At 47.5% G+C, this 15,433-nt stretch overlaps 1 protein-coding gene across 1 annotated transcript; it reads right to left on the bottom strand.

Moving 5' to 3' along the window:
- Positions 1 to 2,089: 2,089 nt before the first annotated feature.
- Serping1 (serpin family G member 1) lies at positions 2,090 to 15,199 on the bottom strand. The gene is made up of 8 exons (XM_005331586.5): positions 15,063 to 15,199; positions 14,464 to 14,544; positions 12,489 to 12,906; positions 10,431 to 10,565; positions 8,167 to 8,370; positions 7,844 to 7,980; positions 4,363 to 4,582; positions 2,090 to 2,599 (listed from the first exon to the last, which is right to left on the bottom strand). The coding sequence occupies exons 2-8, from the start codon at positions 14,518 to 14,520 to the stop codon at positions 2,346 to 2,348; spliced, it is 1,425 nt and encodes a 474-aa protein (XP_005331643.1). The 5' UTR covers positions 14,521 to 14,544; positions 15,063 to 15,199; the 3' UTR covers positions 2,090 to 2,345.
- Positions 15,200 to 15,433: the final 234 nt, after the last annotated feature.

A 15,433-nucleotide genomic window follows, 5' to 3' on the forward strand; every position in this document is an offset into this window, starting at 1 on the left:
TCTTCTCCAAGGGCAGTGGGACGCTCCCTGTTGGCAGGAGCCTTTGCTGTCAAAAGTTCCTCAGATAAGAGTCAGGGCAAGATCAGCTCAGCAGCCTGAAAGATTGGCTTAGAGGAGACTGAGAAAAGAGAGTGTGTTAATGAATCGACGTGTCAACCTAATTGGCCTCAGGGATGTTCAAATAGTCAGTAAAACATTGTATCTGTGAGAGTGTTTCCGGGAGAAATCAACATTTAGAATCCCTAGATTGTCTTAAAGATTGCCCCACCAACATGAGCGGGCATCCACCGGTCCACTGAGTGCTTGAGTAGAACAAAAAGGCAGAGGAAGAATGAACTCCCTGTCTTCTTCAGCTGGCACCTCCTGTCTCCGGCCCTGGGACATGGGCGTTTCGAGTTCTCAGACCTTCAACTCCAACTGGAACTTAAGACGGTTGGTTCCTGGGGTTTTCGGGCCTTTGGGTTTGGACTGAAACTATGCCACCAACTTCCTTGGTCTCCAGCTTGCAGACTGCAGATTGTGACTTCTTAGCTATCATAATCAGGTGAGCCAATCCCTAATAATAAATCTCTATTTATTTATTTTTGTTTTATTTTATTTTGGTTGGGATAGGGGAATGAACCCAGGGGTACTTACCCACTGAGCCACATCCCCAGCCCTAGCCCTTTTTATTTTTTGAAACAGGGTCTCCATAAGTTGCTTAGGGTCTGGCTAAATTGCTGAGGCTGGCTTTGGACTTAAAATCCTCCTGCCTCAGCCTCCTGAGTCATTGGGACTCCAGGCCTGTGCTATCACACCTGGCTGGAATCTCTTTTTTTGTGTGTGGTGCTGGGGATTGAACCCAGGGCCTTGTGCATGTGAGGCAAGCACTCTACCAACTGAGCTATATCCCCAGCCCTGGGATCTATTTTCCTATCTGTCTTTCCTTTCAGGCCACAGGTTTTAAGGATAGCACTAGGTTTTCATCTTTACATCCTCAGTGCTTCACATAGTACAAAGCATTCTATAAATTTTTTTCAAATAAATAAATATTAAGAAAAAGCAGGTGTTTGAGAAGGTCAAAGACCTAGAAGACAGTAGGTATGTCTTTAGACATATTTAAAAATCATAGAGATTGCTTTCAAATCCCAGCTCTACCATATCCTAACTGCATGACTTTGAACAGTCTGAGTTTACCAGGTAAGATTATCGCAGGGATTAAATGTCTAGCCAGGCACTGTGGTGCATGCCTGTAATCCCAGTGATTTGGGAGGCTAAGGCAGGAGGATCACAAATTTGAGGCCAGCTGAAGCAACATAGCAAAACCTTGTCTCAAAATTAAAAATAAATAAGTAATTAGAAAGAAAGAAAGAAAGAAAGAAAGAAAGAAAGAAAGAAAGAAAGAAAGAAAGAAAGAAAGAAAGAAAGAAAGAAGGAAAGAAAGGCCGGAGATGGAGGAGGAAGAGGAAAAAAGGATCACATGTCTGCAAAAGTCTTTGTAGCATGCCTATGCAAATCTCAACAATGTCAGCTACAATTACTATGGTCACAGTTGTTGTAGACAGATAAAAACAAGATTAGGACTGTTATAGATGGATTGCATTAGGATCCTCATTAATGGATTGCTGCCCCATGATGTTGTAGAACCCTTCCACTCTTAACTGTAGGTTTGGCCACATCGTTTGCTTTGGCTGATGGGACTTGATGCATGCAAGCAGATGTGGGCTGAAGAGACTGTCTGCTTCTGATTTCTTTCTTGGCACCTTGCCATTTCAGGTTAATCTGGTGGAAGGATGCAGGAGACATGTGGAAGAGAGCCAACAAGTGCCAGCTGAGACCATCAAAGACCAGTCATCCCACAACCAACTGGCTAACTATGACAGATGTATGTGTGAGCCCCTGGAGGGTGGGCCAGGTCCAGCCCAGATCAGCAAGACCGCCAAGTCAATCCTGAGACTCATGGGAAATAATAAATGGTTGCTTGCTGCTTTAAGTTACCAACTTTAGAATGACTTATGATCCAGCAAGAGCTAGCTGATAGAGGGAGCATGGCAACTCTGGTTGCCTAATATTGAGCTAGCTGCTATCCAAAGGAAAATGAGAGAAACCATAGTCTGCCAGGGTTTATTTGTAGAGTTTGGTGAACTTGAACCAGAGAAAGCTGCAAAAAGTGATCTGGAAAACATGACAGGGCCATGGGGAAGCAGGTCGCTCTGCCACACCCTAAGGGAGCCCTTTAGGTGGAAAGTGGCTGGAGACAAGAGCCCTTTAGGTGGAAAGTGGCTGGGCAGGCAGTGGCATAGCTTCAAGTGGGAGAGCTGAGGCTTGGGTGGTAGGGCTTACCCTAACCTGATCCCCCACAGATCTCAGACATTAGGGTCATACACCCGTCCCATGAAGACAGGGAACTTGTGCTGCTGGTCCCAGAGCAGGAAGAGGAAGGGCTGCTGCACCTCGAAGACCTGCAGGCTGCGGGCCATGGAGACGGCAGAGGCTGCCGCCACCTCCACACCTGTCTCAGTGAGCTCCAACAGGGTCTGGTGCTGCATTGTGGACACCTGGAGATCCGGGTCCTCTGTGAGTCCGCACAGGTTGAGGTCACTTATAAAGTCAAAGAATTCTAGGGCAAACCCAGAGAAAAACAAAGTCAGAGATCAGCAGGAAACTCAAATGATGGAGCCTTAAAATTTCTATTAGTCTCAGGGCCCTGCACTCTCTTCCTCCTCCTCCCCAGCTTGTCAGATTCCACACTGTGGTTTCTGGTGCCTTCTGGTCCGGGTTGTGGAATCCTCTATCAGTGGGCCCAACCAGCCCTCTTTCTCAAATATGGGAGGCCTTATCCCCACCCACCTCCAAAATACCCTTGAAAAATGATGTCATTGCTTCTTTATTCCCAAGGTCTTTGGAAGAAAAGAGATCTACGAGAGAGAGGTCATTTGTTACGAACCAAGATCACCTACAAGGGTGTGATGCTGTAAATAATAAGAAATACATATCTTGGTCTCTGCCTAAAATACCTAACAGCAAGCTCCTAACACCTTCACAATTGCCTTAGCAAATAGGGGAGCTAGGAACATCTTTTTGTTCTAACATTTGGTCTTTGACCCTGGCTCCTGACACTAAACTCCTAATTCCCTCGGAATCTCCTTGGTGATAGGAGTGTCTTTTCTTCCAAAGAGGTGACTTTCGGTGGGCTCCCGGATGGGGGCTAACCTCCGGCATGACCAAGTCATGATCAGAGCTTGGAAATGACAGCCCCACTCCCCATCCTCTACGGAGGGGACAGAAGCAGGGAGTGGGTGAGTTAATAATCACTCAGGCCTTTGTAATAAAGCTGCCATAAAAGTAATATTAAAGTATGGGATTCAGAGAGCTTCCGGTTAGGGACCACATGCATGTGCAGGAAGGGTTGTGCACTCTAATCCCCTGGGGACAGGAGCTCCCTGCCAGCGACCCTTCAAGATTTTGCCCTACTTACCTTTTCATCTGGCTATTTCTCTGTGTCCTTTCTTATAATTAAACTAGTAAACAAAGCAGCTCCTTGAGTTTTGTCAGCCATATTCTAACAAAGACGAAACCCAGGGAGGGGGCTGTGGGACCCTCTGGTTCATAGATGGTTGCTCAGAAGCATGGGTATCATCCTAGTCTTGAGACAGGTATCTGTGTCGGGGTGGTCTTGCAGGGACTGAGTTCTTAAAGAATGGGATCTGACGCTCTCTCTTGATAGGGGAATCTGACTTAAATTGGAGGACACACAGTTTGTGTCTGCAGAGAGCTGTAGAACTGTTTGGGGTGGGGAAAGAAACCGCCACCCAGCTGATGACCAGAAGGATCAAATGGGAATGCAGAGTAAAGCAGATGCCACATCCTAGAAAGTGAGATTGTGTATGGGGTGGTCAGGTCCTATCACAGGAAACGAAGTGACAGATCTAGGCCTGAGGCCAAAGGCTAGGAAATGGAGTCTCTGTTGCTTCTCCCAAATTCATGCCCAGATGTGTTTCATGGGGTGGTTGACTGTTACAGATGCCTCTGGGGGAGGCGCATCCATGACCCACCTTGGCCACTTCACTCAGTGTCTGTGTCACAGTGAGCCATAGTAGAAGCCTCCAAGAGAACTGGAGATCTGTACTGGTGTTCTGGTTTGCTTCTAACTAGCTCAAGGGTAGGTCATGTAAACTCTGAGTAAGTCCTCATAGAGTTTCTGGAGTGTGTTTCCTCAGTGGGATCCAATGGGACAATAGCACCTACTCCTTTAACTCGCAGGGTTGAGGGACCACCCGAGATGGTGGATGAATAAAAAACCCCAGAATGCTGTGTTTTAGGGGACACCCTCACTTTCATCCTCTGATGGCCTGAGAGGAACCTCAAGCTGCCGGGACTCACCCAGTTTCTCCATGATTGACAGCATGTCTTGATTACTCTTCACTTTGATGCGGGGCATCATCAGGTAAGTGGGCTGGAACTTGGATAGCTCCAGCTTCTTCATGATGGCCTTGAAAACGGTGGGGTTGAGAGCCTGCTCCAAGTCTTCAAGAGGCTGCTTCAGCTTCTGAGGCACCATGATCACAAAGCTCAGGTTGTGCGAGAGCTGCAGCTGCCCCACCTAGAGGATAAGACAGGCACCTTCTCCGTCTTCCTCCCCAGCTCTCTCCTGGCCCCCACCTTGGGTTCCAAGGCTGTCTCCAGTGTGTGCTATTTCGACAAGTAGCAGCCGGAACTAGTCCCGTGCTGTGCTATGCAATGGAGTTCCCAGCTGGTCAAAACCAACAGGCTGGACTAACTGTGCTAGTGAGAGGCAGAGGAACCGCACAAAATTCATCCCTGATTACCACTGACTAGCAGCTATGCAGTAACAGGCAAGGGATCACCCCTGTGAGGGCCCTGCTTCCTTTCTGCCAAGTGGGTTGTGCACGAAGTATACAATCTACAAGAGTCACCAGAGTTACCAGGTCAATCCCTTTAAAAACTTTTTTTTATTGTGGTATTGGGGACTAAACCCAGTTCTACCACTGAACTAAATCCCTAGTTCTTTAAAAAAAAAAAATTGTTTTTGAGGCAGGGTCTTTCCTAAGTTATCTGCTGCCCTCGAACTTGCCATCCTCCAGCCTCAGTCTCCTGAGTCACTGGTAGTGCACCTACGATGCTCGGGTCATTAAAAACTTTTGATGGCACTTCACTGCCGATGAGATTAAGTGCTGATCTGTTGGTTCGGCATTCAAGATGGCTCCCAGGCTCAGCTTAGCCTGGCTTTCCAGTTGGCCATCAGAAGGACTTTAACTGGGGGCTGGGGTTGTTGCTCAGTGGTAGAGCATCTGCCTAGCACATGTGAGGCACTGGGTTCGATCCTTAGCAATACATAAAAATAAATAAACTAAAGGCATTGTGAGATTAAAAAAAAAAGGACTTTAATTGATGCCGCCTCCCCTGCCCACCCCCCCCCCAAAAAAAAATAAGTATGTGAGAAGGTGCAGGACCTGTAGTTCTTGTTCTGGAGCAAATGTCTCCTCTAGTGGACATTGGGTAATGGCTAGAGACATTTTGGTGGCCTGGCCAATGGGGTGGGGCAGGATGTGCAAACAGTGCTACTACTGGCTTCTAGTGAGTAGAAGCCAAGGATGATGTTAAATCCCACAAGACAGCTCCCCACACGGAAGAATTATCCAACCCAAATGTCAACAGTGCCAAGGCTGAAAAATTCCAGTAAGAGAGGAGTATCATTAGATGACATTACGGTTGGGGTGAGGAGGTAGACAAGAACTTTGAAGAATGATGGACTTTGAATCTCTGACCAAAAATATTTACCATGTGGTGGTCTTGAATTTCTAAGCCAATGACCTCAACATACCAGCGTCAGCAAATCTAACTCCTATACTTGGTAAACACCCGAAGTCCCAGGAAGATTTGGAATTTAGCATGGGAATGACATAGTAAACCAATTCAATAACATTAACATCAGGGATTACACTCAGGTAATCTGTGTTTGCAATTTTCTTTTCTTTTTTTTTTGGTACCAGGGATCGAACCTAGGGGCATACAAACACTGAGCTACATCCTCAGTCCTTTTTATATTTTATTTAGAGATAGGGTTTTGCTAAGTTGCTTAGAGCGTCACTAAATTGCTAAGGCTGGCTTTGAACTTACCATCTTCCTGCCTCAGCCTCCTGAGCCACTGGGATTACAGACACATGCCACCACACCTGGCCTGTATTTACAATTTTGTGTGTGAATGTATGTGGTTCTGGGGATTGAACCCATTTATTTACAATTTTTAAAAGAATCTGATATGCTAATTTTTATGCTTTGGGGCAAAAAGGTACAGAATAATTTCATTAAGTTTGAGAATGATATTGGAATGTTACTTGGGAGTTGATTTACTCTTTAAATTTAATTTGCAGTTCACAAATGGGCTTTAGGTACTAAGATGATAATGGCCATGTAGAGTTGCAATTCTGCACTGTCAGGCATTTGACATGTTTGAAAAGAAAATCAAAGTCAGGCATAGTGGTGCAAGCCTATGTAGCCATTCGGCAACTCAACTCAGGAGGCTAAGGCAGGAGGATCAGAAGTTTGAGACCAGCCTGGGCAACTTAGCAAGACAGCGTCTCAAAATAAAAAATATGACTGGAGGTTCAGTGGTGGAGTACTGCGCTAACATGTACAAGGCCCTAGTATGGTGAAAAAAGAAAAAGAAAAGAAACAAACAATATGGGTCCCTATACTCAAGTAGAAAGACAATATATCTCAGGGAGATAGACACTACTATAATCAAATAAGCAAATCAATGACATAATTTTGGATGGTGATTGGTACCATGAATATAATAAGATGGGGTGAATTTACAGGATGAGAATGAGCTGGGGTTTTTTTGTTTTGTTTTGTTTTGGTACCAGGGATTGAACTTGGGGGCACTCAACCACTGAGCCACATCTCCAGCCCTATTTTGTATTTTATTTAGAGACAGGGTCTCACTGAGTTGCTTAGCACCATGCTTTTGCTGAGGCTGGTTTTGAACTCTTTATCCTCCTGCCTCAGCCTCCCAAGCCACTGGGATTATAGGTGTGTGCCACTTTGCCCGGTGAGAAGGAGTTATTTGAAAGGGGAAAAGGCTTCTCCATTCAATTGACCTCTGAGCTGACACTCAAATAACTAAAGAAGATCTGAATGAAGAAGAATCCAGGCAGAGAAAAGCTCGAGAAAGCTCCCAGGACAGAACAAACCTGGCTGACCAGGAAAGCTGATTTCCTTCCCAGTCTCCTACTGAGGCACCCCCACTGATCTCTATCCTACAGATTCCTGTCTGCACTTCCAACAAGGCTGACACACCTGGTCACCGGGCATGAGATAGTTCAATAACCAGAATCCTCTGGGCTCCATATTCTATATTCCTTCCTTCCCCACCTACTGAAATCATTGTTCAATTTTTGCTTAGGAACTTATGCCTTTTACCACGTGTGCAAACATGTCCTTACCACACATATGCACCCACGTGGATATACCTATGAACATACTATGCATGCCACACGCAGATACACACGAACACACACATACACACAGAGGACTCGTGAAGCCACCAGTCCACCCAGAGGGCTGACTGAAAAGAGAAACAGATGCCCAGAATAGCAGCATGGCCACTCGTTGCCATTCGATGCAGCAGAATCAAGAAACTTCAGAATCATGTTTTCTATCTAAAATACAGAATGCGTGGCTCCGTCAAGACTGGAGAAAGGAGGAGGGCAAAAGTTAGAATGGAAATACAGATGGAAGGAGTAGAAATGATGGCTTTGTAAGGATGCACTGCAAAATGATGTGGCCACAGCAGAAACCGAGGTCTGAAACAGGAGGGGGGAATAGGCCAGGAACTTACCTTGGCCTTCAAAGTTGGGTCAGTGAAATGGGCCACAGGATACTTCTTGCTACTCAGCATGGGCACTTGTATCTCAGAGTTTTTTAAGTAGAAGGACTCCATCTTTTTTTTGTGATCAAATGTTTGCTTCCACTTGGCTAAAGGGAAGAAAGGGTGTTCTAATGCAGTTAGGGAAAGGATGAAGAGAAACTAAAGACTCTCCTAGCAAAGAGTGGGACAGGCACTTTGGGATATGGTTGTGGAACTCAGGGTTGGGTGGACTTTGAAGCCAGGAGGATAGGAAGAACCCCAAATGAGAATACTACCTGGGAGGTGTCCCTTACCACTCAGGTAGACAGCATTGAGCAGGACAAGGCGGGTGTCAGAGGGCAGACTGTCCAGGAGCTGGGAGATCTTGTGGTTGGTGTTCTCAGCCACCCAATCGTTGATGAGCTTCAGGCTGACATCACTGTCATTGCTCAGGACTCTGGGGCTGCTGCCATACAGACTCTGAGAGGTGCTCGCAAAACTGTCCCTTATGGCCAGGTCTGAGGGGCAGGTCAACAGAGGGAGGCCCCTGAACACCTTTGCCAGTCCCAAGAGCAAGCTCGGCGAGTGATCAAGCTTCCCAGGATGGCATCTGCTCATGTTGAAGCAGGGCTCCCTCCCACGCCTCTGTCGCAGATGCAGAAATGAGGCCCAAAGGAAGCAAACCCTGAACTGAGAGCAGGAGAGGAACTCCTGGGCTCTCTGCTGGCCACGTGACCACGGCCTGCCTGGCAAGACAACTGGGATGTTAACGGCCATTCGCTTGTATTTCCCCTCCTTTCCCCCCTCCATTCACCAGGGAACAGACTGCTTCCTGGCCTTAGGGGGCAGTTCATGATAAGACTTCCTGACTTGTGCCCTCCAAAGCCCAAATCTACTGGAAAAAAGTTAAAAAACAAACAAAAACCAGTGTTTGAAAAAGAAAAATTTCCTGGTCTAAATAGATCAAAGATATTTCCCCAGGCTTTGCTGATGTTTTAGTTACAACATAAGACCCAGAGCCCTGGCACAGCCTGGGGAGAAGCCCTAAAATACTATTGTATTTTTCAGGGGCAAAAAAGGATAAAGTTGATTTATAGCAAGGAAGTAAATGTAATATTTATTGACACCTCTGAGTCATTTTTTCATATATATATATATATATATGTGTGTGTGTGTGTGTGTTATATATATATATATATATTATATATATATTGTTTTATATATATATATAAAAAAATCAGGTATTGAACCTAGAGGCATTCAAACACTAAGCCACTTCCCCAGCCTTTTTCATATCTTAATTTAGAGACAAGGTCCCATGAGTTGTTTAGGGCCTCACTAAGTTGCTGAGGCTGGCTTTGAACTCATGATCATCCTGCCTCAGCCTCCTGAGCTGCAGGGGTTACAGGTGTGCACCACCATCACACTCGGTATCTTTTCCATATTAAAGAGGATTTTTTTAGGTGAGTTTTATTTCTTTTCTTTTCTTTTTTAAACTTCTTTGTATTTTCTATATTCTATATAGCTTGCAGTAAAAAAAAAAAGACAGAAAATGTTCCTCTTTTATAAAAGGTGCATTAGACCAGATCTGTAATTTTTAAACTTTTTATTTATAGCAGCAGAGCTGTTTTCAAATCACATCACCTCTAAAGCTCACAATATAAATGGGTCTCAGTGAGGTTGGGTAGGAGCTCAGAGACCATCGGGTCCACTTTCCTCTCATAGAGAGATGCCCCACTCCCCACCACTCAGCCTCCATGATACCCAGCCCCATCATTACTGCTGAAGCAACTCTGTAGAACCCCTAGTGCTCGGGTTTAAAAACGAATGCTTTAGATCATTTTGGAAGTATATTATAATTGATTAGTATTATTGGCTATTTAATAATATAATACATGTAAATGATAGCACATTCCTATAACATAAAAGAACAAAGAATTAGAGTCTCAAAATTCCCTTGACCTAAAAATTAGCAAAAGAATTTTTGTCTATTTTAGGTCTATGGCTCTCTAGCTCTACCTATTAATGAATACAAAGGGCATTTCTATTCTACTGGTACTTTTTCCCTCCCCCGGTACTGAGAATTGAACCCAGGGCCTCACACATGCTAGGCAAGAACTCCACCCCCTTCATTTCTATTCTAAAAGAAGTCAATGTTCAGCTCGGTGGCACATGCCTGTAATCCCAGTGGCTCAGAAGGCTGAGGCAGGAGAATCTCAAGTTCAAAGCTAGCTTCAGCAAAAGGGGGACACTAAGCAACTCAGTGAGACCCTGTCTATAAATAAAATATAAAATAGGGCTGAAGATGTGGCTCAGTGGTCCAGTGCCCCTGAGTTCAATCCTCTGGTAGCCTCACCACTCCCCTACCCCTTAAAAAAGTCAATGAATATAAATGACTTTCCCAGGTCTCACCAGGGGAGTATCCAGCTCCTTCAGCTACTAGATCCTCCTACCAATGCCCTTACCTCCTCTGGACTCCATTCCCAATATTCTAGCTCCAACACTCCCTCTGCCTTCTCTTCCCAATTAGGACCCTCAGGATGGTCCTCTGTAGCTGCTGCCCTCACTGAATGCTCACCTGGGCTGTGGAAGATCTGAGAGACTGAGGTGACGCCTGTGGACGAGAATCCTTTCAGGGCCTGGTGGACACAGTCGAAGTCCTTGGGGTAGGAGAGGACGCTCTCCAGGTTGCTCTTGGTGCTATCCCCAGCCCCTACAAGAAAAGACAGCGATGATGGGTTCTTGCAAGAGAAGTGGGGGACCCACCATTTAGAAGCAGGATTGAGTTCCCTGCTATGGAGGGGATCACAGAACACCGGAACTAGAGCCTTCTTTTGGAAGACAATAAGTAGGTCACAAAGATGGGGGCTGGGGAATCTTGAGTAATCCCAGAGTTCAGCTTTTCCATTTAGGCTTTTTGAATATCCCCCTTCCTCTTTCCTATTTCTCTATTTAAACCCAGGCATCTCTCAAAGCCAGGTCTAACCACACTGCCTGTCCCACATTAACCATTATTTAGTTGGCTCACCCTACAGGCAGGGAAGCTAGATGGCTATTTACAGCAGAATCCAGAAAGTCATAAAGAGGATGGATGCTCACACCCTTCCAGTTTATCCCTTCATTATTCAATACTTATTGTGCACGTCTTCTGTGAAGTGATAACTAAAATTTACTGAGCACTCACTGGGTTTCAGGAATTTTAAGTGCTTCTTCCAGATCTCACTGAATCATTACCCTAAGTCTTCCACAGAAGGACAGTTATTATTCCCATTATGCAGATGAGGAAACCGAGGTGTAAGAGAGCAAATAATTTACTGAATTCAAGGGCACAGAGGTAATAAAGTGAAAGGAGGAGGCAGGAATTGAGCTGTACATTTTGGGCAATAAATAAACTGAAACCAAGTGACTGGAGACATTTGGCAACTTGGATACAATGTGTCTGTCCTCACTGGGGATCTCGGTGCTGTTGGCAATTTAGTGGGATGTGAGGATTCTGGGACTCCAGAGGGAGGATCTTATATCTCACAGCAGGGCCTCTAGTAGCCATCCTGGAATTCCCCTCCAGAGTGACAGCTCTCACTCTATTGCTCCTGTTAAGTTGCTTGTGCCATGTTGCTAGTGCCAATTCCTGGGAGAATTACACCACAGGACCTCACAGCAATCCCTCAGAAGAGAAGGGGGTGTAATACTTTTTTTGGCCTCAAACCAAGTCAGGCTCTAGACTATCTATCTGCTTCTTGATTTTTTTTTTCTTCTTCTTCTGTACTGGAGATGGAACCCAAAGGTGTTTGACCACTGACCTACATCCCTGACCCTTTTCATTTTTTATTTTAATACAGGGTCTGGTTAAGTTGTCCAGGCAATCCTTTTGCCTCAGCCTCCAGGGTCCCTTGGATTACAGATGTGCACCACTGCACCTTGCTGCTTCTTGAGCTCTTTTTTTGGGAGGGGGGGTTATTAGGGATTGTACTCAGGGGCACTCGACCACAGAGCCACATTCCCAGCCCTATTTTTGTATTTCATTTAGAGACAGGGTCTTACTGAGTTGCTTAGCGCCTCGCACTTGCTGAGGCTGGCTTTGAACTAACAATCCTCCTGCCTCAGCCTCCAGAGCCTTAGTTGTAGATGGATACTATGTCTTTATTTATTTCTTTAATGTGGTGCTGAGAATCGAACCCAGTGCTTCACATATACTAAGCAAGTGTTCTGCCACTGAGCTACAACCCCAGCCCCTGCTTCTTGATCTTTTGAGATATCACCATCTCCACACATCAGGGCTCAGGCTCAGAGAGGTTAAAGTGACCTGCCAAGGTCACACAGCAAGCATTACCATGATTCTGTTCTAGGTCAACCTCTGATGAATTCATCTCCTTTATAGCATTACTTTGAACCATGGTGGTTTTGGGTTACCTTGTTGTCTATGTTCTTGATTAGTCCACAAGGTTTTATAAGACATAATGCCTATTAAATCATTTTGGAATAAAGGAATGTTCAAGAATAAAAAGATATGCCACCACCAACACCCCCATGTAGCCCATTTTACAGCTTCCTCCCAGTGGCATAGCTTTGCAGGTATCTGGGTTGGTGACACTTATGAGAGGGTCCCACCTCTGGCCTGGAGAGAAGTCAGTCTTACCAAGCAGGAGCTGCGTGAGGAGACTGGCTATGCTGAACGGGGAAAAGGCCATGTTGGTCTCAACCTTCTTCGTGGCTGAGAAGGCATGGTAGAGCTTCAGGGAGAAATCGATCAAGGCTTCCCCCAATTTGGCCTCCGCTGATTTGCTGTCCACATCAGAGCAGATGGTGACAGGCCCTGGGCAGAAGGGCCCAGTGGGAGGATTGGTGGGGAGCTGGGTAGTTGGTTGGGAGTTGGATTCACTAGTGGTGTTAGCTGTCAATGTGGTGGGCGAGTTGGTTGTTAAGCTGGCTGTTGGCCCGGAAGACTGACTCTTGGAGACATCTTCCTCCGAGTTCATGCCTTTGCTTTCCTCTGGCAGGCTCTCTGGATCCTCTGTGCTGTGGCTGGTGGCATGAGGATTTGAGGAGGCTCTGCCCTGTGGTCCAAGAAACCGAGTTTCATTTTTCATCCACAGCACAGTCCCCTGAAATGCTCAAAGCAGGAAGAGGAGCTGGGGATATACAAAACATTCTGTACTACTTAGTAATTTCTGTTACAGTCTGGCCGGTGAAGGGCCTGCCTTGAGACTAAGATCACAATTCTTTTTTATTTTAATACAATATCTTTCTTGATTTATTTGGATGTGGTGCTGAAGATTGAACCCAGTGCCTCATACTTGCAAGGCAAGGGCTCTTCCACTGAGCCACATCCCAGCCCTAAGGTCACTATTCTTGAGAGCTGGGACAATGCTAGGGGCAGAGCATTTAGGATATTCTCTGCAGAAGAAAAGGAGTGATCTTGGATTCTGTTTTCTCTGACCCACTGCTGACATGTAGGGGATGGTCATCTTAAAATATCCACCCGTTTTGACTCATTTGCCTGGTCAGCAAGAGACATTCCAGCTTGTTGGCCCTTGTTCTAGGGGAACTGGATTTTCAAAGTGTCAGTTGGAACCCGCTGGTGGGTACTGCAAACAATTAGCATTCCCAAAGGAAGGACAGAAGAAAGGGTGGGAAAGATGGGGGAAATGGGAGAGGGGCAGACAGAAAAGGTAGTACAGACCATTTGAGGCCATTTTGACTCTCAAAGGAGATTTAACAATGACTGGTGGCATTTTTGGGTTGTCATAAGGAGAGAAGTGGCTACTAGAATCCAGTGGGGAGAGGTCGGAGGTCCTACAAAACATCTCACATCAGCATAGGGCTGCCCCTCAGTGATTTTTTTCCCCAACTCTAATTGTCAACAGCTCCCCAGCTGAGAAACCAGGTATTATCCCCATTTTTTCAGACAGAGAAACTGATCCTGAGACATATTAAGTAACTAGCCCAGAGTCTCAGAGATTGGAAGGAAAAGCCAGGAGTCAAACCCAGGTCTCTGAGTCAAGTCCCCCCCCCCCCCCGCCATCGCTCATAACTACATCATCTGCTGAATCTCAAAGCGCACCCAGGAAGCCGACTCCCCCAAACAGCACGCAGCACCCACAGAGTGGGAAGCAAGCAAAAAAAAAAAAAAATCACCTTTCTCCTGCACCTGAGCTTTTAGCTGTTATCCCCGACCTCCAGAGCACTGGGACCTCCCTGTCATTAACCTCTACTGAGGCCCAGGTGTGTCCCTCCTGGGGCCCCCCTCGGAGAACCAGCGTCACAGCAGCCCCTACTCTGCTCGGCTCGGGTTCAGCCACCGCTATCCTCTCCTTGCCCTCGGTGGGTGATCCTCCAGCCAAGCCAGTCTGGTGGGCAGGGTGGGGTCTCCTCTCTCTTTTATAAATCAGGACGGGGAGGGGGGACCCGTCCAGGGCCACACAGCTTGTGGCCCGCCAGGATTAGAACCCGCGTCCGTCCGGGTCCGGGGCTCTTTGCACGCGGGAGAACGCGGTGCAAACTTGACACGTGCGGATCCAGGAGCAGCTCTCCTCACTCTCCGGGGCCTGAAGGGTTAATTCTCGCCCCACCGCCACCCCGTCCCATCCCCACCCCGCGAAGGGGCCACTTACCCCTGCCAGCAGCAGCAGCAGCAGCAGGAGGGTCAGCGGGGTCAGCCTGGAGGCCATCTGGGCGGCGACGTCTGCCGCGACCTGCGAAGCCAGCCCGCGTCGGAACGGGGGCCGGAGGCTGGGAGCTCAGGGGGCCTCCACCCCATCCCCCGGCCCGCCCCCACTCGGGTCCGGGCCCCGGCCGCGGTCTCCCAACCCCGCCTCCTCCCTCGGGGACCACCTTCTCCCTGGCCCCGCCCTCCGTTTTGTTTTCCGCAAACCGCTCCCCTTTCCCGGCACCGGCCGGCCCTCCCTCTCCCCCAGCCCGGGTCTCCGTCCATCTGTTCCGTCGAGGGGTCCTGCGTTAGCCACACAATAAGGCCACAGGCGGCGGGGACGGGAGGTCCAGAGGGGGCTGGGCACAACAGCTCTGGGGAGGGCGCGGGGGTGGGAGAAGAGGAGGAGGAGGAGGAGACCCAAGTCTCCAGTGGAAACCTCCGCAGAGACTTTGGAGGTAAAAGCGAGCAGAGAACTGGAGGAGAGAGGGACGGAGACTAGAAGACCCCCCTCCCCAGGCCTTTCACTCTGTGGTTCCCCACCTCCACCCCCCAGCACCAAACCTGCTCCAAACTCCTCGTCACTAGGCAGTACCAGTGCAGACTGAGTGCTTAAGTCCCACGGGGTCAGGGAGGGTGGGGTGTGGGGGGGGGCAGTCTTAGCTATTGGTTGGCCCGGGACACTGCCCAGTTACAAATTAAGGATGATTGATCGCTGGAGTGAGTTCCCGTAAACCGGGCCGAGTGGTCCCGCTTTGTGGGCCAAGCTAGGAATTTAGTCCGAAGCCCCTTGGGTGCCGGCTGGGGTGGAGGAGCTTGGAGCAGCTCTCAGCTCTAGGCAACCAACCAACACTTCCTCCTGTCCTCATGGGTCGTGCTGAAATCGGCAGGAAAGTAAAATGGGCTCCACAATTTACAAGGAATAAGGTTTTCGG

The sequence above is a fragment of the Ictidomys tridecemlineatus genome, chromosome 4 (genome assembly GCF_052094955.1).
Source record: "Ictidomys tridecemlineatus isolate mIctTri1 chromosome 4, mIctTri1.hap1, whole genome shotgun sequence".
NCBI lineage: Eukaryota > Metazoa > Chordata > Mammalia > Rodentia > Sciuridae > Ictidomys > Ictidomys tridecemlineatus.